The following is a 26,696-nucleotide window of genomic DNA, read 5'->3' on the forward strand; positions in this document are numbered from 1 at the left end:
TCATTCATTTGTCATTACTTTGCTCTTATGAGCTGGGAGGGGATTGTTGGGGGGTAGGGGTGGGGTAAAAGGATTATATTTCTATTTTAAAAAGAAAAACATGACACTGTGCTACTGTATTATCATATATGCAAATTGCTGAATATATTTGGTTACAAAAAAATAACAGGGAAAACTAATCTCTGATGCAAAATTTACAGGAAATAATCTGCTAAAAATTCTTCAAATCGCTATTTTTACAAACAATCTGCAGCTATTCGGGTTAATTGTTCAGATTATCAACTGTTCTGTACTGTTTTGTTGTGCATTGAAAATCACATGGAATATCCCTAATATATGTCACTTAGTCAGGGGTCGTCAGTTTACTCAATGAAAGAAAAAAATCTCAAAAATGTAGAAATCCGCACTAGCAAAACACCAATCAGCCTCTGTCTCCGTTCCACAATAAATGACGTCAAAAGCAGCAATGCTGTTCTGAATTTGCACCCATCATTCAACATTTAGTTAAGTAAGGATTTGAAATTTTTTTCCGTTCACCGCCTGACCTCATCCATCTCCCAGAATAACGTTGATATATGGTTCAAATTGTTTGTTTCACTATGTAAGATCTGATTGTACCTCATGGCAGTCATTGTGATTGATGTGCCGTAAGTAAGTGAATTTAAATACCAGATGAAGCGGTATTTGTTTTTGTGAACTTTTGCTTTATATTTCAGTATTAATTCACTTCACCGCGTTGTTGCCAGAAACACTGAAAGAGATACAAGCACATCTGAGTCTTCCCTCACCGGCCTGGCATTTGTTAAAGAGCCTCGTCAGGACCCTCTTCCCCCCCCATCTTTGTTCCCAGGCAGCCCTCTCCCTCTCCCGTCTCTGGTTTGAGTTTCACGTCTCGCGGCGGTCTGATTGCCTGATAGCTTAAACATCTCTGCCTGCCTATCCCTTAGTGGGAGTGTGTAATCAAAGACACATGAGGAGCCTGTGTCCAAGTGCTGACCTTCTGATTTTGCTCATCAATTCTGAGGGTTAATGTACGAGATCTATCAGGTCAACAGATTTGTCTCCGCGAGCTCTGTCAGGTCTATAAATGATTAGGGGAAAAAAATGCATTTGGCCACTGAACCCTATTAAAACTTCTGAGAATAAATGTGAACTCAATGTGACTGCTAATATATTCTTTCCACTCTCTTGTGTTAATAATGCTAATATGTTTTTTTCTCCTCGCTATTATGTATTTTAAATGAGCGCCATAAACCAAACCTGTGTGACAAGGGCTTAAGGAGTTAACAGGGTAAGGATATGATCCAAATTCCAACTCCGTCCGCTGTCGATGTAACGTTTCATCATGGGCGGGAAGTTGAATCGGGCGATACCCAATCCCTTTCCTTTTGGACTGATGCGAGATAACAGAGGCATACATTTCTGAACAAGTGAAATATAAACTCCGCGCAGAGTTTGGAGCTTTGAGACGCCTCCCCCCCACTCCTCCTTTTGAATGGCCGCCGCGGAGATGTCGGAGAAATCTATTTCTCATTTTGAGTGATATCTCTATCAGCTGGCACGTTCGCACCATGAATCTTCCCCCCATGTTAAACCCGAAATCTGTCTCTTCGATGACGGGCCGTGTGTTTAAAATGACCACTCTTGTTTTTTGTAATGGGCGTCTGTGTGTCACGGAGGTTACAAGTGAAAGGGCAGAATAGAGCTGTCTGGCGAAAGGCCTCTGATAGAAAGTGCCACTTCAATTTGAGCACAGCTGCAGTTAAGCCCGGCCTGGCTCACTGTCCGGCCCGACACTTCACATTCTCTTCTCCTGCGACTGGAATGGATGTGAAAACTATTAACTTTAGACAGAGTTTTGGCCTGACCAGTTCTGATCTCTTCCCCTTATTCATTGCTTATCTCCAGCTTGTTTTGTCAGGGTTGCACGCTGACAAAGACTGTCTCAGACACCATTTACATGTTGTTTATTCAAGTTTGCTGACTCTTTGAAGACTTTTAAAAAAAGAAAAAGTTGGGCTCAAAGTCAATTTTAAAACAAAGTTTTTTAACCGCAAAATATCACAAACTGTCGTGCACCATTAAATTACATCTTACTTTACTTTTTATATCACTTTTCCATTGGAGAGGCCTTTTGACTACAGGCTACACATCTCCTAATTTGGTGATGAGGGGGTTTAACAGTTTGAGGAACTCTATCCCCGGAGCTGCTGACAGTCCTCAGCCCCCCTGAGTCCCTGCTAAGGATGGAGCTCGTGGTTAGAGAAAAGACTACTGGCTCTGTTTTAAATATTCGTTGTGGTTTGAATTAGAAAGGGGATAAATTCTCTGAATAATGATCGCAAAACATTTAGCTTCAGCTGCCTGGGTGAAACAAAACACGCTCGAGCGAAACTTTGAACTGCTCTTCCTTTTTTTTCCTCCTGCAGCCGTTTTGTTTTCAAATTGTAGCGCTGAGTTCATGGGAAACTCGCTCCGAGGTTACCTGCGCCCCCGAAAAGCGATGGAAAAAAAGGATTACGGCCGCAAGAATGTTTTTGCAGTTAGTTGAAATATTACTAACCTTGTCAAATGTCATTTTGAATGAGAAAGCAAACATATTTTAATCAGGGTTTTAAAGGCAGGGCTCCTCAAACGGCGACTCCAGGAGAAAGGGGTCAGCTAATTGCAACGTTTGATGTCATGTTTGGTCTCTCTCTCCGTTTTGATGCGACTGCCTGGAAGCATGCTCGCTCTCTTGCTCCACTCCATGTGCCTGCCTCTATGTCACACACACACACTTTATCACACACGCGGTCGAAAGAAAAACTACTAAAAGGTCCGAGAGTTCTCAATGCTGTAATCTTCATAAAGTCTTTGCTCCTACTTCCTGTCGGCCCTCGTCTCAACTTCAACCTCCAACCTCTCTTCTCCTGCATCACTGAAACTTTGGCTGCTCCACACAGACCTGACAATGCTAAGATTTAGGGATCTTATTCATAATTTTGTGAATGAATGTGCACGGGCATGCCAGTGCATCAATAGCAGGGTATGACCTTAGTTGAAAGTTAAAATATATACCACGCCTGGACCAAAGGTTCGTACAAAGCGCTCCCACCGTCCTACAACAGGTTAATCTTCCAAACACACAGTCCCAAATCTCTTTGGTTCTCATAATTACTGTTTTAACAGCAGCAGAGGGGGGTGGTAGCAGAGGGATATACATTTTAAATTATGTTTGACAAGGTGGGGTTAGTGGTTTTGTCGTGGCTTGTCTTTAGTTATTACTCATACTTCCTCCTGCCATAGATAAGGTCTGCTGGTGAACATACCAAGGTGAGCGCTGGCGCAGGGCCCTTATCGCCACCATTGATTTAGGGCAAGAACCCAGTGACAGAGGTCATTGTGCAGTAAAGCTATCCATCATTCCGGTTTGATTTCTGCTCCAACCTGTCTCCAAGTTGTCTACATGTAGGCGAGTCACAAGGAGTAGAGGCCACGGGAGGTTTGGACTGGTGGGAGGTGTGATGTGGACGGCGTGTTGAGAAGCTCTGTGTGTTAAAATAATAAATTTTAAGGCTGTTATTGCAGGTTGAGTTGTATTAAAGAATAATGTTTATATTAAGTTAACTTAATTTGATCCTCTAATTGTTGTGTAGAATCCACAAACTATTAGTCTTACATTTAAAGCCTTGGATGAAAAAAAGCAGCCTTGAATTTGTTTTCCACCGGTAGCTGATTGCTGATCTTTCCACTCTCTTTGCCACTCACAGTAATTCTCCATGTGTCCTAGACCTTTTCTGAGTATGTGTTTGAGACGCTCACATTTCCCCCTCTCCGATTTAAAATTCAAGGTAGTTCTCAGCCTGTGGTAAATAAATTAACAATCATAAACACAGTTTTCCCTCCTTGCAGGGGGATTTTTTTCAGACGCCTGAAGATGGGTATTTATTGCTGTTAATGTTGTTCGTGGCCTTCGTGGCTAGACTTGTAACTTTTGGCTTAAATGTTGTATTTACCCTGGCTTCAAATTGGGGAGCTCGAACTTTCAAATATGCTATGAGTCATATTATTGATTTGTCATGAAGATTATTTATTACGCCTTTTTTTTCCACTAACTTCTGCAAAAGTTGGAAGCTGTCAGAGACTCTCCTGGAGTGATTGCATGTAAACGGCTGTAAACTGCCGACTCCTGAGGGGAAAGGTATTCCTGCAGAATCTAAAAGGTCTGTTTAGTTATGCTGAAAGAGCTAGCTACAGTGGTGGTGCTGCTCACTCCAAGCTACTGGAGGATAACTTAAGTAGCTAATTACACTTCGGTCTGTAATCAAATCCATGTCAGGTTGTCTGAGAACCTGGATTTGTGCGGTGGATTTCAGTTAAATACAGGGGCAGCTTAAAACATTTTATGGTTCTCTCCTCAAATTAAAGTTTATTTCCGCAATCCCCTCTAAAATGTGTCATATCCCATTACGCAAATTTGGATATGGTAAATTAGCAAGGAGAGTGCTTACGCCATGAATATGTTGACTTTTTTTGTGCTGTGTGCAGAGGGTTTTGCTTGCTGGGGGTTGGGGGTGTCTTTAACTCTAAAAAGTTGTCTTGAATTTTCTCCCCCTCGCAAGATGATATGTTTTTGCAATTCAAATATTTGCTCATTCTCCTCTCCATTGCAAAGCTCCCTTTGAAGCGGAAGAGTTCTATCAGGACCAATGACAGTGTGAGTGTGCAGCGTGACAGCGCAAGAGGCAGTGCTGGACTATTTCTAACTGCATATTTAAATAGCAAGGAAATCCAAAATCAAAAATGTATGCAAATGACGGCATGTTTTGCATGCTGATATTTTTATGATTCGGGGCTTGCATATTCAGGTGGTGTTCAGTACGTGCCTAGCTTTAGCAACATTAATCAGAATTACTTCATGTCTTCGCCACATCCTTGATCTCCCTCTAAACAAACATTCCTGGGGGTGGAAGGCCTGCAATTTGGCAGATTTACTTTTAATGAAAGCTCTGCTTAATGTTTTTATGGACTGCTTTAAGTGGAAAGACATACTTAAGGCCTTAGGCTTCATAGGGAAGTGTGTAACCCAGAAACTCTCAATACTTCCTTCTTAGAAATGATTTTTCTCTGCTGTACATTATGGAAGACCCTAACTACCTGATCTCATTTACATTCATCACAGCTATATATATTCTTCATGTTATGCGGGGAAGCCTCTCTTTTCACTTAAATGAAGATTTTAGATCATTATATTGAGCATTTGCACCGTGACGCTGTGCGTGGGTGCTGTGGGGATTGTACGTGTTTATGCAATGAGCAACACATCAAGACAAAGCCCTTGAAACGGGCCTCGAGCCTGTCTGTGCTCTTAAAGGTATAGAAAATACAGTATAAAATAATTAATTGAATTGTCATTTGTATGAGCAGCTCTTGCTCTCTGCACCCTATAATTCCAACCTCTTTCTCCCCCTTCGCCTCGCCACATTTTTTCCCTTCTTTTTTTTCTAAACAGCAATTAATCTCATTTTTAGTCCAATTTCCAGCCCCGCTGCTGGAGTCAGAGCGAGTCCCCTGTTTTGTTCCTATTTGGCTTGGTTCCTCTGCATAGTCATTAAGGGCCCAATTAATGTCACCCTTTAGCTGAAGAGTGCTCATTTTTATTGGGGAGCTGACAGTCACCGCCATGAGTGCCGCAGTGTAATATGCATTAATTGCCCCGTAACACTGGTAATTACCAGTTCTTCAAGCCTCTCAGTAAACTGTCATGCCCAGACACGACTGCTTTGAAATAGATTACTCATTAGGGGGACCTGCCCTGTTTTCCAATGGGGGCTCGCTGGGTTGGCATAAAGATGAAAAAAAATCTGGTGCTTGAACAAATAGTTGCCAAGAGCAATTTCCTATTACAACTTCCCGGTGACGGCTTTTCTCTTTCTTTCTTTCTTTTCTTTTTTTCTTCCTCAGATGGCATTCCAGCCGTCACTTGAGGTAAGGATCAGAAGTGGAGTTAGATGTCCATCACAGATAGCAGTCGGTTTGTCTTCGCGTCCCAGTTTGACTCCTTGAATGAAAATGTGCCTCGGGACTCCACCATTCAGCATATTGCCTCGGTTTTAGCTGAAATCCACAGTGTTGAATATATGTTTCTTTTTTTTTTTCTTTCCTCGCCTTTAAATGCCCAGACCGTATATAAGTGCTGCATTGAAAGTGTCAGTATTGTTGCTTAACTCGGTTCATTTCAGGCCTCTGCACATAAGATCAAGGCAGTGTTGATGTGAAGTTCTTGTTCAAATATTGATGCTAACTTTGCTCAGGTCTTGTGTTTGCAAACTGTGGAATCTCGGTTTTAAACATTAGCTTGTGCTTCACGGTTCCCGCAACGTGTCCTGCGTACCTGGAGAGAAAGAAATTGATAGTGAATGCAAATAGATGAATTTAAAGAAACAGTTAGAGGACAAAAGGAGGGGATGCAGCGTGGGTGCCACCGTTGTTCTGCGATAAGATATTATAAAAGGAGAGACCAAATCAAACACTGTTAGCTATCGCACATCCTCTCCGCAGAAGGTGTTGGCCTGTTTAGTCACGCTAGAAACAATATTTAGATTTCACCACAGCTTTGTAAACGCTCCAAGTGTGCGCTGCATGGGCTCTCCGGTCCCTGTTCTTTCTTTCTTTTTTTCAAAAGCACTTTTGTGTCATTACCCATTTACCATAGCAAGGAAAAGAACAGAATGTGAAGACCAGGGAAAAACCTCTCTCACGCACACACACAGGTAGAAAACACACACTCGCGTGCACACACAGAGCTTCTCAAAGGTGCTGCTTTTGTTTTATCTCCCTTATAGCACCTGCTTCAGGCAATCTGCTCCCACTCGTCTCAAATGAATTTTGTCACGGCCTTTCAGATTCTCAGCCAGCGATGCGCTAATGAAAGGAGATAGTACAATTTGAACTGACCAGGTAGCAGCCAGCAGTGCACAGCTGAGAGCAAGGCATGGGGGGGGGGACACACACCCCTCCTTGAAACAAAAGACAAGTCAACCGTCCGCTGATATACCCATTACCCTTCTCATTAATACCCTGCAGACCTCGGCGCGTGAGCGTGTGTGCCCGTGTGTGCTTGTGCGTGCGTTTATCTGTTTGTGTTGGTCGAGCACTTATCGAATTGTTTATGACAGGCCTAATTGGGCTAATTGAAGACATTAAGATTACCTGTCAGCTGTGTGTATCCAGACTCCCTATCTGTCTGACAACTCCTGACAAGTGAGGGACCCCGTAGCATCCGTCATGATGGAGCATTCCCAGGCCGTAATAGGGACAATAGGGGCCACTCTAATTTGATGTGGACAGCCTTAGCTGTGCGGATCAGCCTCCCTTCATGTGTGTGTGTGTGTGTGTGTGTGTGTTTGGTTATGTGTGTGTGTGTTAAGTATAAGTGAGAGTTGGGGGCTTTGTGCATGGCCAGGCTAATGGAGTCCCCCTTGGCAATGTGACAAAGCGATGAGGCAGTGTGAGGGGGAAAAGTGAAAGGGGGCTTCAAGTGTTTAAGGACATGAGAGGGAAGGTGCTCGGGGTGACGGCCTTCGCAGATTGAGTGACACGAGGAGAGCGCAGACATCTGTGTGTCTTGTGTGGTTGTAGACGATCACCCATACTACTTTATTAGAACACCACCCAAACTTTTAGACATGGGGAAAAACCAAAATTGACCCGATTGGCCCACTTTGGTATGTTTTGGTATGCCCACAATTCTGCATATGCCTATTTTCAAATATTCAGCACAGTTGCAGAACACCATTTATAAGAAATATTATACTATGAGGCTCAGGAAATTCCTGGAAAAGTCATGAAATTTAAAAAACAACAGTTTTCTAGGCCTGGAAATGGTTTGGAATTAACAGGTTGATTTGAAAAGTTATGAATATACATTGTTTTGGCTATTGTTTCAGGTATGTTCTTAAAATTCCTTAAACATGTCTGACGTTACGTGAAATACATTAGCTGTATTACTAATTTAAAATGTAGTGTTGGGCTGTGTGACCGTTGAAACGTCTCTTATATCACATTATACACATTGACCAGAGCAGCATCATGTCTTTGCCAAGGCCACGCCCCCTTTTGAGGGAAAGAAACACACTGTCACACTTGATTTGATTTGGTTTATTTATCTTGAACTTTTTTTTTTTTTTAAAAATGATAATGAAATAATATAGCATATAGTGTAGAAAAACCCCAACAAAATAGAGACAAACAATAAATCATAAACAGACTTATAATAAGAAACATAAATTAACATTTCATGTCCGAGTAGGAAGAAGCAACATGCTTGTCTAGCCCTACCCCCAATAATCAATCCATCACTAATCAAACTATTACATAAATACACTCCTCACCATTGATCAACCACATATTTACAACACTGCGCTCCTTAATACCTGATAACCAATATTACCCCGTGTGTAAAACAAATACAAAAATACGAATTGAGAATACCGACAACAGTATCACCCTGAGTTTGCTTAACATTCCCTCTAGTCATGTATGTACCTTGTGGAAAGACTGTCTTTGTACCTCTTTCTAAACTAATACCACAAAATCACTTCTCGAGTGGTGCGAAAACAACGTTGTTTCAAATTCAATCTACCTCTTAAGTTGCGCCCCCTGCCTCTGTGTCCAAGAACTTTTTTTGTATGTTGCCCAGTAATACGTTATTTCTTCTTTAAAATTCACAAGATCCATAAAATTTCAGTTCATGTGACTTTAAAAACAGGTTGTTAGTTTGTTCCCGATATCCAACATTGTGTAAAATTCTTATGGCTCTTTTTTACAGTATGGATAATGATTGTAGGGTGGCACGACAGAAGAGCAACAGAAAAATGCTGAAAGTCTGTTGCGTAGCCAGTAAACGAAGACTTTCACACTGAGATTTGAAATGATACCTGGTGATTCAGTCAAATATACATATTGAATTGAATCACCAAGTGTCCTGATCCGGAAGTCTCAAATATTCGGCCACTGTGTTGGGTCATTGATCCACTTGGTTGGGGGAAGATTGAAGGACCATGATGGCAATCAACCTTAATTTGTAAAGGTTTAACAGACATTTGTGCTGAGGCAAGGTCACGGAATAATTATTAGAAATGTCTGTGCGACAGATGTTTGTTTAACAAGAAACAAGTGCATATAAACTTGTCAAAATTATAATCCAAACAGGGTTGGCGTTGGCATATGCAGTTCGTTGGTGGTGGGAATGTTTAGCAAATGAGTAAAGTTAGGAGGTGCTAGCAGTTTATCTGCAAATGCCTGGGAAGGTTGATAATGTATGGCTGTATCGCTATATAGGCCCACCCATTTTAGAGTAAAAGCTATGGAAATAGGGTAAAATATTATGGAAAAGTTTTGTTAAATTATTGGTAAAAAAATAGGCTATATTTTTTCAATTGAACAGTTTCAATTGAATTGTAGTTTAGTTATTTTTTTCCTTTCCTGATCAGAGGTGCAGATATTCATAGATCACGGTTGCCTCGTCTTAAGCAGAGCCCAGTCCTATCTTCTAGGGCTTAAGGAATGTGCCTCTGCATATCTGTATCAACCCACCCTCCCTCCTTTCCTCCCCACTCTCCTCTCCCGTGTGGGCATTGTGTGGGGCTTTGCAGCGTTGTCGCTATGACAGATCAACGCTGTCAGCCCAGGAGATCCCTCTGTTTGTTTGTTCTCCTCCAAAAGGGGTTAAACTGTCAAGTTGACAACTCACAAGACCTTTAGACTCTAGAGCACTACCGCCTCTCCTCTCCCCCGTCTCTCTCCCTCTCTCCATGGCTCCCTCCTCCCCCCCTCGTCCACCTTCATCCCCAAACGAGTGAAAATCAATACCAGATTGCCTGAGGACCACTGTTTGGTGTGGGCCTGACCCCTAGATGTCCCCCACTCTGCTTCTTTCATTACATGTAGCCCAGTATTTAACTTCCATCCTCATCCCTCGCCTAATTAGTTTCGATAAGCTCAGAGTCTCTCTCTCTCCCTCCCCTCCTTCTCTCTTACACGTGCACTCGCACACAAGAGCCGCAAACACACATGGACATTTGGCTTTCTTGCCCTTTGAAGGGACACTCTGGGCTGGGAGTAATAAAAAGACAAATCCCAACACGCACACAGAAGCCCTTAGCGATTCTTGAGCCGGGATTATTTTTTTGTTTGCATAGCAAATTTTTAAAAACTACAATGAAATTAGATTTGCACCCCAGATCATCAGTGAAAACACAGGGGATATCCTGTGTTGTCCAAAGCTAATGGTGCTCTGTGGTGGGCCTGTTAGCAAGGCTGCACCCTCACTTCTGTGGTTTTCCACTCGGCCTCATCGTTAGCTCGGGTCTCTGTTGAGTTGTCCACCCACAGACGACCATTGATATTATTCTAGAAGATGCTACTTGGCTCTTTTTAAATTTCCTTTTACTAAACTTGGTAAATAATTGATTAGCAAACACAGAGTTCCAGCGATTTGTCCGCTGGAGGTCTGTGTGTTTTTATGTACCACCCACATGTTCAGGTGCCGCCACAGCGCCGGCTGGCCCGTCGACCACTGACAAGCCCCAACGACATGTCGGCCCCCCTGCTCTGCTCCCCCCCAGGGGCTAAAATTACCCTCAGGAATGTAAACAGACTGCCGAGTAAGCACACGGCTTTCTGTGGCCCTTCGCCCGCGTCCTTCTCTAAACTTGCCCCCCAAACTGGGACGGTTCCATTTTGGACTCGGAGGCCAAGGTCTGTGGCGAGGATACCTTTAACCTGGCTGCGGCTGCTTTGTCACAGCAGTCCTCCTGTTCAAGCAACAGGGCTAATTTCTGCGTTCGGCGACGATAATCGTATTACAAATGTTCTTCTGGAACAGCTGAAAAAGAAATATATAGTTTGTACTCTTTCTCCTCATATCTCCTTTCACCTTTTCATTGTAGCAGACAGATGGGCATTCACACCAATTCATTAGGTGTGTGGGGTAGCTGTAAGCGGTGGAGTCTGGGTGAAGAAGTTCACTGGGCCGGGCGCTGACATGTTGATTTAGTGGTGGTAACACGACTGCACTTCCAAAGGTGCTGACTTGGACGAAAGCCAGACCTCTTTTTCTCCCAGGGAGACATTAGAGGCCTCACTCTAATTTTGGGGCAGGGTTCTACTCATGGATGCAGAGGCCAGGAGACCCTACACAACAAACATTCACACCTGCCTTTCCATGCCAGATTGTTTGATTTAGCCCTCGCTCGATTGGCAGCATAATTTAAGATGTGAGACTTAGAGGTAGAGCCAAAAGATAGTAAGAATGGGAACCCAAGTCCTTTTTAAAATAAGACTGTAGGGAGTGACATAAAGAACATACAAAGTGCACTGGTCACTTTTTAAAATGCTGCTTAAAACATGTTTTCATATTTTTTAAATCCCAAAATAATGTATGTTTTAAGTAGAGTGCTGACTTTCTTTTTGTGGCGCTGTTGCATCGCGTGTGTGTGGTTATTTATATGTTTGTTTCAATAGCATAAGAAGATGTCTAAGACAAACAGCCAAGCATCAGACACACATCCTATGACCTCACATATAAACATGATATCATCCATATATATACACACATAACACCGTTTCCTCCGCTGGACGCACCAGGTTTGCAGGCGCCCGGTCAGGCTGACGCTGCCCTTGCAAGGGCAGATAGGGTTACAGTACAAACTGTTGTTGATTAAGGCCGTGCCTGTAGTGGGGGATCATCCTAAATTGAAAACACATTAGCCGCCAGGGTTAAGGGCAGGATTAGGGCTGCGTGGGGGCGAGGAGCAGCGGCAGACGCAAAATGGCCGTCCCTCTGCCTGCCTTTGACTGCGTTTCCCCCAGAGACAGGTGGCAATTATCGGCCAGGGCTGCTGGGAGTTCACAATAACAGGTTAAAGGAGCATGTATCCCCCTGACGCTGTGGTCCTCTCTGTCTGCACAGGCTCTCAGCCCCTCAGCCTGCTCGCCTGCCACCGCGGGGAGCTTCCTGTCTCCAAGCAGAACTTACAGACATGTGGACTCATCAAAGGCCAGAGGGAGTCTCTGGACAGATCTCCAAATTAGCGCTGCGGCCAGTGTTTGGCTTTGGAGACTAATAAGCCTCAACTGAAAACAGTCAAATCCTCGGAGACGTTTTTTTTCTTGTTATTTTTACCTCCTGTATCAGATATAATGAAGGTCATCTCCATCCTGCGCAGCCTTCATTTTAAACGTATTTACACACATCTACTCACGGACAGAGATTATTGCCTACTCATGAGTTCAGTACAGTACTTGCGTAAGAGACACCATTTGAAGCTGTTGCAATAATAGGATTTAATAATATCAGCATCAAGTGTTAATGAATACCCACTCAGTGTGTCATAACGGGAGAGATCAAGCCATTTTCATGATGTAGAGGGTCATTATAGAGGATGGGGAGTCGATATCTGAGAAAAGATCAGGTGAGCTCTGACCGACTGAATGTTAACCCTTACACAGCCGGGGAATAACACAGAGAGAGCGTTCTTTTTATTACATTTATATTATACAGGCTGAATTTAAACGTGATACTGTTTGTAAAAGAGCAACGATGCACAGCGAGTTTTTCCCCAGATGTATAAGTTGTTCCATAACTCCAGCCGAGGTTTAATATGGACTGTTCTGGTGTCATCACAGAGCTGTCGTCAGTAGGGTTGTTTTGTCGTGTGCAGTGTCCTCAGTGCTGTTTGGACCGACTTCTGAACATTAAACAGACAAAGCCAGAGCCAGACCACACCTTGTTTGGTTTCGCTCCACATCCAAAGCAGACCAGAGTGTGTCAAAGCGCGTTGGACCGTGACGCCGTAGATCTTAGAGGGGACCAGCGCACATTACACACACAACGCACACTTGTCCCTCAGATATGTGTTGCTAATGTGGTCGGCGACATGCTCAGTTAAGGGACTTAACGAGTTCCAAACACTGATTAAGGCTCCTCCCTTTGGCTGGAGGATGTTTGGGAAGCATGATATTGTACAAACGGATCCTAACCAGGACCAAATGGCGTCGTGAGGCTCTCTACGTCCTGCCATTGTGCTGTCAAAATAGAAATAAGGTTGATGCTTATTAGCTCATGTGCTCATTTACACAATCACGTGTTAGCTAGGTTATCAATCAGCTGATTGATACAGAGTCTGTCAGGTTGCGTGTGTGTCTGTGTGTGTGTGTAAGGTGATAAGATTTAGGTTAATGTGAGAAGGTGGCTGAGGTGATAGGAGGTCGTGAGGGAGACTGAGGTCAGAGAAAGTGATAATTCGTTAGTGGGAGATAAAGACTGCAGGTTCCCATAACACAGCAGTGTTGGGGGAGCTTAACGGCGTTAGGAGTTAATTATAGCATTATCTCATGAAATGATAAGTTAGATAACTTTACTGCAAAGCTTAAGATTAATTAGTATTAATAAAATGCTTATTATGGTTTGTCTTATCCACAAATTTGTGTATTTTGATAAGAGCGCCACAAAGTTAACAGCCATCACAGCTGTGTATGTTATAAATTATGTGTATCCTGCCTCAGAGCACATTAAACAAATGTCCTAATGCTGTAAATGGACACATCCTAAACACCTCTGTAACGAAAATAATCTGTAGCGTTGGGCAAATTTTTACATACTTTTTTTTTTTTCAATTTAAGGATACACAGATTTACTGGCCGCACATCGGTATTGGCCGATATTCACCTTGCTGACTGGCATTGACCTATTGGCAAATAAGACGGCATTTACCAATGACAGTGGCCGATGGTTTTCATTGTGTCACATCAATTTTGCATGAGCTAAAAAAAAAGCATGGGTCCGGACCATTGGTGTCCAGTCGTTCCTGGGACAATAGAAAATGTGTTTGCGATAAACAGAGATCTTCCCCAGGACGACTTTGGGACGAAAGGATAACTCCTGCCTATTTTCTCTGCTATGGGAGAACAGGAGAAAAGCTAGCTAACATTAGCTGTTAGCAGCCAGCGACTTGAACCAACTGCTGATGAGGTTGCATTAAGCTACATTATGTTGCATTCAAGCTCATGCTGGTAAAACTGAGTATTAGGTGAAGCTAAATTATAACTTTATCATGATGCGTTCTAATGTTATCTTGTAAAATTTAGTTTTTTCGGCAAGAAAGTTGAATAAATACAGGTGGTAGAAGGACAAATTTGTTGATGTCTTCACAGCAATGTGAAACAGATATTCGAGAGGGAACTATGATATATTAAGTAAAAAGACTTGGAGCAGTTATTTCTTTAAAAAAAAAAAGTTTTCCAGGTGAATGTTATTTTAAAGTTGTTTTATAAATGTGTATGATTGAATTTATGCTCATTCACAGTTAGTGTAATGAAGGGCTGAATGACATTAAAACAGTTCAGTTATTTTTTATAATTTTATAAAAGATTTTTTTGTTTCCCTGCACAAAAATGTTTGGAAATAAAAATCCATTGATGTCGCCTATTAGCCAAATTGTTATTTTTTTGTTTGTTTGTTTGTTTTGTACATTAAAAAAAATCCAACATAAAGGAAAAATGATCCAAAGAACTAATGTAAACAGTTAGTCTTCCACCTCTAGTCCAGGGGAAGCTTGCCTATGGCTCTGACTCTGCTATGTCAGCACTGGATTAGATCTGTGTTAAATATACATTACTTTTTCTTTTCTTTTTTTTTTTTAAAGATATTTTTTGGGCATTTTTTTCCTTTAATGGACAGGACAGTTAAGTGTGAAAGGGGGAGAGAGAGGGAGAGACATGCAGCAAAAGGCCACGGGCTGGACTCGAACCCAGGCCGCTGCGGCAACAGCCTTATACATGGGGCACCTGCTCTACCCACTAAGCCACGGACGCCCCTTCTTTTTTTTTTTTTTTAAGGCTGTATCACAGTAAAATTATTTACGTTTCTGAATTTATTTAGGTTGGTGATAGGTTAATTGGTGACTCTAAATTGTCTGTAGGTGTGAATGTGAGCATGAATGGTTGTCTGTCTATGTGTCAGCCCTGTGATAGTCTGGTGACCTGTCCAGGGTGTACCCTGCCTCTCGCCAAATGTCAGCTGGGATAGGCTAAGCGGTTACGGAAATGAATGAATTTATTTGACTGTTGTAAGTGAAATTGACATTCCTATTTAGTCATAAAACCCACATTATTATTAGTATTGTCATTCTTTGTAATCCTCAATGTATAATGCCTTTAAGTGTCTTCTGAAAACACCAATAGTCATCTCCTAGATGTTGTTACATTCCAGATACAAAGATACACAGAAAAATAAGTCATTACATTTTATTATTATTTGATATTACGTGTAAGTTTGGATGGTATTATCCCTGATGTTTAATATGGCATGGCTTCCACCTCCTTATGCAAATACTAGAGGCGGTGTCATCTTGAAGCAAAGTGTATCACACTGTTCCTGAGCTAAAGGTACCGCTGACTGATTTTGTGGTGGGTTGCAGAGCCGAGGGCATGCCGTGCCTCAGAGGTTACAGCGGTTGCTATGGTTACCAGATAAAGCACTGGGATCCACTGCTCTGTGTTCTGGTGTCAGTATCTCAAGTCAGTGAGCGTAAATTATCTCCTTCTGCAACACACAACACAGTGAGTCGACCTGACCTCCCACACCCTTCATACTCACACATTACGCCTCCACACCTCTATGTTAAACCTAACACTACACTACACAAACATACATACACGAAAAAACCCTCTCTCTGCCTCCAACAGCGATAAAGACAAGCCACATCCGCGCCACGTTCCATTTCCATACCCCATCGACAGAAAACATAAAAATGTCGGGGAGAATTACACCTGGCGGAAGATGTTTTATTTTTTATTGCCCTCTATTCCACCTTAATTACGATGCTTGTGTAGGCTTGGGCGACTCATTTAACATACGATTGTGCGTTATGGCTGCCTTGTATTTGTGTGTTACATACCTGAGCAGAATTGAACTTTTCCCTTGCCCACAAAAAAAACGAAGGGGAGAGAAAAGGTGTGCTATTCTTAGCTCTAGTCGTGTTAATAACTTGTCTGTGGGAGGTTAACTCTTCCATTCAACTCCTGTTATTTATGGGCAGGAGGATGTATAGTTTGTAGCAGGGGATTATTTACCTCCCTGTTCGTGGACGCCCCTGCGGGCAGAGCCAGCCTTTAAATATCCTATTTGTGTGCACAGAAGCTTGTGTTATCAGGGCGTCTTCATCATAAGGCTGGCTGACTTGCTACAAACAGCTACTGCGAGGCCATTAAAATACACACGCTGGATGTACAGTGATCAGCTGCGGGGCCGTATCACCTGGCATGCAGGCCCATGGGTCACTGCCCCCCTCTAAAACACCACACGTGCAAACACATCACGCACCCATTATCTGACCCTGTAAATAACCCTCTATAGGCAGCTGCCTATAGCATGGTCTGACCATGAAAGAGCACGCCATTTGTCACTAATACACACATTTTATCTGTCTTTTTGCTATGTACATAGTCCTTCTGTCTCCAACACAGAGACTTTTATTCCTCCGTACCTCTCCCCCTAATCACTCTCAATGCTTTCTGTCTCAAAAGAAGTTGAGCAGGTTCCATACCTGCATTTCAGAGAGCAGAGAAAAGACTGACTAAAGCTAATGTTTGGCAGTGCTTCAGTGGGCCTACCTTGTGACCTGATGTATGGATGCCGAAAACAAAGAGGTCTTTGTGGGGGAAACCTCAGAGACGCAGAGTTCATGCTCAGGTAGAGGCTTACGCTGTCTGAATCATTGCTGGGGCGTTTGTTTGAAATGGGTCCGCGCGGTATGTAAAATGGAGTGACGGTGTTTTAGAGTCGAGCGTAAATTCATCTTGATTTTATTGATAATTCGTCATGTCGCGTAATGTGTTTTGGCAGACGTGCTCGGCCCCCGGTTTTTAGTAAAGCCTTTTCTCACCGAATGTGGCAGATCAAATTAGCCTTGATCTGTTTGTTCGGTAGAAAAGTTTTTTCGGGAGTGGGGTGGAGGTGCGGAGCTGTCTGACCTCCAGCAACCTCAGACTTCCCCCGAAAATGAGAAGGGCATAAATAAAATCAAGAAAGCAAGTTTGCACATTCTTTGAAGGGCACGGTTTGTGTTTTACTGTATTTTTATTAGATTTGCAGTTCGTATTTTTACGGCTGCTCCGTGTATGTATGAATCGTGCATATAAGATGCAGAGATTTAATTCAGCGCTCCAGCTCTGTGTGAGGCTTGGCTGCACGACTCCCTCTGTGCGTGTGTGTGTGTGTGTGTGTGTGTGTGTGTGTGTGTGTGTGTGTGCAGGCAGACACTAATAACACTCCCTCTCCTCCATTCGAGGGTTTTTTTGTTCCTGAGTGCCTTGCTCTCATTAAGCTGCTGTAGTAAGCTGCTTGGCACCTGCTTTAAATGCGACCACCACCCGCTCATTAACACTAACGAAAGCGTGGCTGGCAGCCGCAATCCACGCCCAGGCTCGTCAAGTGGCCCCCTCGCTGAAATTAGCTACGTTTCACAAACAATTTCACCAACTCGTTACACAGTTAGGTGTTTATTGGAAGATGGCTGACTTAGAGGTGGTGTGTGTAATAAGCACAAGCCAGGTTAAGATGAGCTGGCCCACATAATAAACCATAATTTGCCTACAAATTTCAAACTAAACTTCCCGTCACTGCCTCACACACTTCAAAAAGGACAGTAAAGTATATGGCATCATATTTATAATTGCTCTTCGCAGTGTCTGGATGCTGCTTGGAACTTTTCCTTCTCATCCCGTAGCCACTCGGCTCAGTCTTGGCCCCCTGACCGCTCCCTTCCCCCCTCAGTGTTATTGTTTGTATTCCCAGTCTCAGGTTTTTACCTCAAGCTCCCCGTAGTATTGACTTGTATTCATTCTGAGTAGGATTCAAAGTCCATTTATTTTCTTTATGGTATGGAAAGGCCTTGGTGACATGGCTCCCCTGTGTTTATAATTTTGCTTGTTTCAATTTGTGCTCGGCCTCCCCTGACAGACCCGGGACATGATGTATCGTACACCGCTGCCTTATCTGTTGATGTACAGTTTTAACCTTTCCAGAAGGTTGCCTCTCTCCGCTCGGCACAGACCAGTCTCCCTCTTTCTCCCCTTTTCAGCCTAACCTCCCCATCCAGAGCACAGGAAATACATACAACACAGCGGTGGAATAAAAAGAAGAGCATAACCCCTTTTCCAAAGTCATCTAATGTAAATGTTTAGGTTTTGTTTCCATAACATTTCCATATTAAGAGTTGGCGGCCATGTGCGGCGGCGGACCGTGGAAACGATGAGAGTTTTGGGGGCTTGAGCTCAGCGCAGCGCTGAGAGGCTGAGCTATGTGTGTGACATTGTGGTGAACTTTCAGTGTGCATCTGTGGGCTTTCTCCAGGGCTGTTAGCTTTGGCCTGTTTGCTCATAGATACAGCACCGTAAATCACACACTGTAAAATGTAGAATCCGGGGATGGGGTGCAGAAGCATGTACTGCTGCGAGGGCCTCTTGGAGGGAGGGGGGTGTGTGTGTGTGTGCGTGTATAGTCACATATTTTTTTGTGCATGTGTCTGTCTCCGTTCGGGTACTGTATGTAGAACACGCACTGCCTCAAGGCTCAGTCAACAGTACACATACATAGTTGGCAATGTCACGACGACTGATTCTTTGACTTGCGTTGATAATTTATGTGGCTAGTTGAAGTTGTACGGGTCAAACACCTACCTATTCATAATAAGCTCATAAATTATAATCATACAAAAGACTAAAGAGCCTCGTAATTATTATTAAAATAACACCATAGGGTGTTTGAGTCAGTATTTTAATATGAAATGATTGATCACAGGTTCAAGGTTTTATGCACTTTACCTTGGAGCTGAACTTCTGCTGCTCTCCGTGGCCCTTTGGCTAGCTTCCTGTCTGGGTCTCCAGAGGCCCCACAACATTGTTAACTGTCTGAGGATAGAGTGTCTGGGACCGGAGCACTGTCAGCCCCCTGAATCTGGTCTTGCATGTGGGGGCCGAGGTGCTCTCCGTTCAGAGTTCAACTGTGACATGTCTTTATGCATGGCAGCTAATGTTCAAAGAATAGGCATGATCTATATGAGGCAGAGAGGGGCCGGCGGTGGCTCTTTGGGGCATAATAAATAGCTTGAAAGATGATTTATTGCCTTTTGTGAGGAGAAGTAGTGAAATAACGTCGCACATTCCCCGCGAAGAGCTCCTCCGGTTTAATTGTTTCTGCACCTTTCAGCAGACCTTCAGGTGTACAGTAGCTACAGCGCCTATACGGCACAATAGCAGTAAAATGTCGAGAAGGAGAGAACAAAAGATATAAGGAAGAAAAAAAATCTCACATTTACATAGTCTGAACTTCTCAGCCGCTCTGCAAGTCATTATTTATAGCTTTTAGGAACTGCGGCGCTCGCCAACTGAGGCAAAGTTGCCTTGGCTTTCAAAGTGAATGAAACAGCTGGACACTGTTGGATTGGCTAACGTTAGCCGCCAGATGCAGTGTGTTTAAGTCTCAGACTTTGTGATGAACTCTGTGTGCTCTGCTGTGTGCCAAAGGCTTCCGATGACAGGATCCGGCGGCCTTGGTGCGCGGAGCTTTGTTATTTCTCAGATTATTGTTATTTCACTGCCATTGTAATGTGATCAAGTGTGTATCACCCTGTCAGAGAGATCTTAATCTTCCTGGCGGCTTTTTCTTTTGATTCAGCGCAAGTTTCCTGGATGGTGATCAAAGGAAAAAATACCTAAGCGACCTCATCTCTCATATATCAATCTCGCTTGTGTCCCATCTTTTCTATCTCTTCACTTGTTATTCCTGCCTTTTATTGTTTTTGCCTTCCAAATCCAAAGTCAACAGCCGTGAGCATTTTCGCAGATATGAATTTTAAAGTAACTCATTCACAGCCACTTCAGAACTCTCTCAGACATGACAGCGATGATGTACTAACAAAAGACGGGCTTTGTTTCTTTTGTTTTGCGCCGCAGGTTTGGTCCGGGCCTTGTGATCTACTGGTACGGTTTCATAGGAGAGCTGGACTGCCAGAGAGACAGAGGTATCCTGCTCAAAGACTGCTTCCCCACAGACATTGTCACCCTGTGCCACGCTGCCCAGCAGGACCGACCGCCTCAAGAGCCAGAATAAAGACAAAAGAGTGAGAAAACAAAAAAAAATTGAGATGGAAGGAAGGAGAGAGGAAGACAAGGAGGCGGGAAGTGTAGGAACAGGGCTGGATACTTAGATCCGGAAGCAATTTGGCTTTCCTGCAGTGTGAGACGACTGGCAAAAAAAAATCTGCCCTGAACTCCACCTGACCCTCTGTCTCTGTCTGTCTCTCCCTTCCTCTCTTTCACTGCCCCAAAGCTACCACATGTAAATACACACCAGCGTTCTGTATATCTGACAGCACAGGGTCAGAGTCATACCTGTGTGCGAAAACACCGTCTTGGAGGCTTTCCTGGTCGCGGTCAGCCCCTGGCCCCTGAATGGCCTCTCGCAACGGACAGCCAGGGTGAGAGCTGGGGCTGAAGCAGGACATAAGGCCCTTCCTTATCACACCCAAAGCCCTGGCCTTTGTCACTCCTTCCTCCTCCACTCCATAGGCAGATAAGAGAGGTGCGGTCCGGGGGCTGGGTGGACGCCTGTCTCTCACCTGCGTCACTCGGTGCCCTCTCAGTCACTCTCCAGGGGGGTAAACAGGATTGTTTCTGATTTAAGACGGCCTCGCTGTGACCTCTTCTACTTTATAAAATCTATGGAGCATTTCTTTTCTTTTCTTTTTTTTGGCACAGAGGGTTGAAGCAAGGGTTCACACTGCAACTAAATGTCATCACAGAATTATTAACCACATTTTAGTGTCAATTATCTTAATTACTGTAATTATTTAACCATAAATCTTCACATTTTGGGTGCAGTCTAACACAGCTACCACTAATGTCAAATGCCAACGATTTTGATGATATGACACAACAGGTGTTTCTGTTTTTCTCCTCAGGTGGCTTGCATGGTGTAACATAGGTATGGTTAAAGGTCCAGTGTGCAGGATTTAGTGGCATCTTTTTTTAAAAAAAATATAATTCAAATTTTGATTGTGTTTGGTTAGGGTGCTACATGACGGTTCTAGATGTCAAATGAGACATTCAGTCTTGACTAACAAAAATAATACAAACAGGATAATAGAGATCCGTACAAGAGGGGGTACAGCACCAGTCTCAATCCACCAAAAAACAGTCAAAAGAATATAATTAAATTGGAATAAATAAACACATTAAAACTGACAGTGAAAATAATATACATTTATATGTTAAAAAAAAAGAAAAAAAAAAAGGAATAAATACAAAAATAAAAAGTCGGCAGGGCAAAACAAAAATCACTACCTGACAAAATCACACTTCCAGGCCCCCGGACCATACAAAATAATTCCAGAAATCCCCCCTGATTGGTCCTTGAGCATGATTAGTCATTCTAGTCAATGTAGATTCATAAGAGACAGTTTTTATTATCATGAAGGTGACCCATTCATTTAGTGGCATCTTCATGATTATATTCATAATCATTAGTTTATCACCGGCAAATGAGAAACATGTTTTTGTTACCTCAGATCGAGCCGTTTATATCCACATACAGAGCAGGCCCTCCTCCTCAAAGTGGATTGTGTTGTTCTACAGTAGCCCAGAATGGACAAACTGGCTCCGGATAGGGCCATTCACGTTTTAACTTTGGCCACCATGTTTCTCCTGCGCGCTTGGCACACTGGAGAAGTTTCAGTTCTGCAACCTCACAGCTAGATGGCACTAAGTCCTGCACACTGGACCTTTAAATATTATATTTTTTTTTTATTTTTTTTTGACATTTTTAATCTGATTAGTTCATAGTTGACTCTATAAAACATTGGGGTGGCTGGAGGCTATCACAAATTCTGGGCCAACAGTCCAAAACCCAAAGAAATTTAATTTACAGTGATAAAACAGAGAAAAGGATTAAAATCATGAAGTGAGAAGCTTGTTTGGCATTTTCTGCTTCACAAATTAAAATGATTAATGATCATCTAAATTAGTGGCGATTAACTTTTCTTAAGCAACACGTCATCTCAGCACTGGTCATAGTTCTCCAGGTTATTTACAAGCTTAAAGTCTGTATTGAATATCTTGCATATAAGCTGCGTTATCTCACATTTGCTAACATCAGCTAGCAAGCCAAGTAGCCTGATGTTACAGTGTTCTCCACTGAAGGGAGACGGTGTCTGTTGAAGCAGATAGTCGAGGTCACAGTGTAATAAACTGCAAATTAATTAGGTCTATATGTCAGCTGCCATGAAAGCGCACTATAGAGTTGTAAAGAATTCAGTCCACATTTTACGTTGTGATAAGAAGAAAGTGCCATTTTGTATGTTTATTATTAATAAATAAGTTTTGATACATGATTTTAAATTTGTTCTTGTCATGATTATTGGCAGCATAAACTTTACGTGTTTGTTAAATACTTAAAGCTACGTGAGTGCTTACAGGTAGGTACAGTAGAAACACCTGATTTCTGTGTAAAGGTGTGTGTGACTATCCAGCAGTTGTCTGTTGCACTTTTTTACAGCCTCAGTACCTTTTATGAGCAGATACCGATGGAAGAAACACAGCTGGGCTCAGGGAACCAGAAGTGAACATAAAGTTGAGTGATGCTTTTAGAGGCAGATATGCACTGCCTATAGGGGGTCCCTGTCCTGTCCTCTTCTTTATGGCACACAAAACGATAAGAGGGAAGAAAGTGAAAGGGTGAAGAACCTGCCGTCACCTCAGACAATGCATCTTATAATAAGACATATGTGTTGTGCCCCGAACTGTTGCAGTATTGAACCTGAGTAAACAAGTTAATTTGTTTCCTAAAATCAGCACGAAACGTTCTCCTCGTCCTCACTACAGTGGAGTCGTTCCCAACCTGAGCCACTCCAGTTCTGTTACCGAGGAGAACTTCCCCATGTAGAATAAAAATAAGCGTTTCTATGTTTGTTCTGCACAGTCATGCGCCGCGCTCGCAGTTAGAGAGATATGGTATGCGGGGGTTAAATACCACTAAAGTGTTGCTTGATTTGTTACCCTTAAACCTCTAACCCTCAGCCGGCTCCCATCTAGGCCTTGATCCCTCCATGAGGAGGCCAGTGGGTCACTGCGGGGTCGCCAGGCGGCCATGGCTTCCTCTGTCAGCCCCCCCCCCCCCCCCCTCGCTCCATGTGGTACAAAACAACTGTCCCCATGTGTCCAGTTAAACTCAGCCCTATTGCCTGGCCATGGAATGCTTAGACATCAGTTTATGGCTCCTGTTGGACACAAAAACAGAGCTATTTTACTCGGGGAGGGAAAATTCTCTATTGAGTAAGAACAGAAAAAAATGGAAAACAGCAGAATCAGTTCCTCTCAAGTTTCAAGCCTTCCTGCCATTGTTTTCCAAGATGGCTGTCGCACAAAAGAGGAGCCAGGGTCAACTCCTATAAATTAGGTTCTGCACACAATGCAAACTAAATACAGCTTTTTTTAAATCAACTTCAAAGGCGGCGGCCGACAACAGCGTCAGCTGACAGTGTTTCCATGATGCAAGTGCGAATATAGAAAAAAAAAAATGATTTTTTTTCAAAAGCCGACATCTTTATTTTGTGTTTTCCTTGCCCTTGTCTCCCACCTCTTTTTAGATTCATTGTTCTTGTCACAACAATGGGGCACTCGAGTGCTCTCCAAATAAGGCCAGTTTGGAGAGGTCGTTTCCCGGGGCCAGGAACACCAGTGTTGTGGAGAAATGTGATCCTCTAAAGGCATCCAGCAACAAGACTCAACATTAGGCATTTCTTTTATTATTATAGAATAAAATTGACTTCCAGTAATATACGAGGATAACTGATAATCCATTTTGTGTGAAGGAGAAAAAATTGAAAGCATATTATTAATCATTTTTACCCTTATACAATTCTGCCAAGAACCTACATGCAAAACGATTTAGTTACAACATTTTATTCAGTATTGTAATATTGGTTACAATTCTTAAATCTGTGACTCCCATGTGTCAGATTAGTTTGATGCACTTCATAGCATCCGCTCTGTCTGGCCGGGGCCTGCAGGCTATTGGAAGTCCACTATCCACTCAGATGTACATCTTGGCCCAATCACTTCCAGATCCTGCTGTTTTATGCCTCTTCAGCCAAGCTGCTAGATAGACCACTGAGACGCAGGGAATGAGAAAGAAGGACAGAACCAGAGACAGGCTGAAGGGTAGGTTCTATCCCTCCAGCAGACCACCAAACGGACTTCCTCCACGCTCCTGTGTTATTTATGTGGAGAGAGCTCTGGCCTGTTTCTGCCCCAGGCAGTGTAGTGCTTTTAGTAGGGATCCTCTCAGCCTCCCTCAGCCAGCAAGACATCACAGGGTGGAAATAAATAAAAGTTCTCCTGGAAGAGTCAGAGCAGCCAGTTTGAAATTAAAAAAGGATTTTTTTTTTTAAAGAGGGCTTGAATAACAGCACTGGGAAAAAAGCAGCCTCTCTGCCCTGAGCTGAAGCAGATACGAAGAGATTTCATTTTTATTTTTAGGATGCTCTGCCTGCTAATCAGAGGCTGTTATTTAAAAACAACAATGGATCATGAGAAAAATGGTCTGGGGGATTTTTAAAATGGCAAAGCAGTGGATGTTTGATTGACAGGATGGAGGGCAGATGGTATGTTTGAGGGAAACTGAACAACTATGACACATTAATCCACTCAGGGGGTGGGGTGGGGGATGCGGGGGCTAGTTTAGTTTGGTGATGTATGAGTCACTGGTAGCTCGGGACAAGCGGAGACACGGCCGAGAGCTTCAAAAAACAAAAAATTCAGAGCTCTGAACACTCCTGACACTGATGTGACATGGGATCACATACACCCAGGGCCCGGCCATTGAAATGTTCCATTTCTGACAGCGCTAAATGAGCAACTCAAGTCACTTCCTGTTAAAAGGAACAGCTTGGCAGTGGAAACCTAAATATCTGAGATGGTCCACCGTGTTAAACAGAAAGGTGTTGACTGGGCATCGTGCTAATTGAAGTATTCCATTTAGAGCCAAGCTCTCATTTGTAAAAACAGTGGCGCTCGCCGTGTAACCCACGCCTTCAAATAAATCCAGGAAGCATATTTGGAGTTCCTTCCAGTGAGACCTGATACACCATGTGTCTGTGGCCTGTGACGGCCCCGAGTTTAGCCAAGATGTCATACATCAGCCACATTTACAGTGGCTATTTTTGCATGTCAGCTTTGATTCGTCCCCATTGTTTTAACGTGTATTGTCATGGATAAATAAGGGGGAGGTGAATACCGCAGAGGAGCGTGGGGAGTTTGGAAAAAAAAGGGGTCTGTCAGGGAAATGGAGGGAGCGTGCGTTTGTGGTTGGAACCACAGGGGTGACAGCCTGCACGGAGGCTGCCTGCTCTTGCATTGGCCACCGGAAAAGGTCAGCCCCCCCCCCCCCCCAGTGGCATTTGGACTGTGACAGAAGTGACCCAGAAACTGTGTCATCTCCTGTTCTCAGCATGGGGTCCAGAGGAGGCCCGGTTACATCCACAGGTACAGGTACAGGCCAGCACGGGGATGGGCGGGGGGTGGGGAGAACAGCAGGGTAGAGGAGAGGTAGAGGAGGAAGAGGCAGTCGACGTATGAGAGCTAGTGACATTCTAAAAGATGAGAGCTGTGCGGTAGGAAAATATGACTGTGGAGGTAGTCGAGGGGGGAGAAGGTTAGTCGCGAGAGGCTGGAGACAAAATGTGATTGAGTCAAAACAAACCCTGGCTCACCCTTTCCCTTGTCCTCTGTTTGTGAGCACGGTTGCCTGATGAGAGCTGTCGCAAGCTTGTTATTATGAAATAAGTGCACTTAGGAGGAGGTGGGGCTACTGTACACAGGCGGCGGTGGCCATGGAGACCAGCGTAGCTACTATGGGATGCATTGACCACAGGTTTTGATTGGTGCTGAGAGCAAAAGCTCGAATCCAGGGCACAATCAGAGCCTCTAATCCGGCTGATACGGCCCTGCACAGTGTGCCGGCAGAAGTACCCTTGCATTTGTCAAAACAAGCCTCACAATCATTTATCACACCGCAATGAATCCTGGCTCAAAGTCCTGACGCACAGATGAGACGACTCCTCCATTATGTACAGACTCAGCTTAATTTTGGAAATATTTGAAAGAGCAGATGTGATTGGTTATTTTATTCAATTGTTGCCACTGGCAACATAATATTTTTGTGCAGGGCAGGGATGGAAGCAGGCGTTTAGCTGGAGGAGTAAAGGAAAGGAAGAAGCAGAGAGAGAGAAGAGAGTGGACTAAACTTTTTTCTTTTCGTGATGCTTTATGGGTATTTTGTTGGGCCTTTACTGTGCTGAGCAATTAACTGTTTGGCTGAGAGCACGGTGCCAGCTCCACTGCTCCTCAGCTCGAGAAATGTGAGCCATTTATCACTTTTACAACTCATTTTCACCCCCAAAACACTCCCCTCTTGGGCTGGATACAACCTCGCTGCTGCCATGTCCTTGAGTTCCTGGTGACAGGTAAATATACACTTCCATCCAAACACATGTCCCACATCGTCTATATTTGACTTATGGGAGGTCAGCCTGCGAGGGATCGATGTTGCAGTTCATTTTTAGAGGCTTGATGATGTCATGTTGCGGTGTACT

The 26,696-nt window shown here is 43.5% G+C and overlaps 1 protein-coding gene across 1 annotated transcript in view; it reads left to right on the forward strand.

The window, feature by feature from the left end:
• Positions 1 to 22,436, forward strand: part of cdin1 (CDAN1 interacting nuclease 1) — a 65,598-nt gene extending 43,162 nt beyond the window's left edge. The window contains exon 13 of the mRNA XM_050062536.1: positions 20,002 to 22,436. Coding sequence (XP_049918493.1) covers positions 20,002 to 20,158 — 157 coding nt within the window. The 3' untranslated portion in view covers positions 20,159 to 22,436. The remainder of the gene's footprint in view (positions 1 to 20,001) is intronic.
• Positions 22,437 to 26,696: the final 4,260 nt, after the last annotated feature.

This window comes from Epinephelus moara, chromosome 14, assembly GCF_006386435.1.
Source record: "Epinephelus moara isolate mb chromosome 14, YSFRI_EMoa_1.0, whole genome shotgun sequence".
In the NCBI taxonomy this organism is placed as follows: domain Eukaryota; kingdom Metazoa; phylum Chordata; class Actinopteri; order Perciformes; family Serranidae; genus Epinephelus; species Epinephelus moara.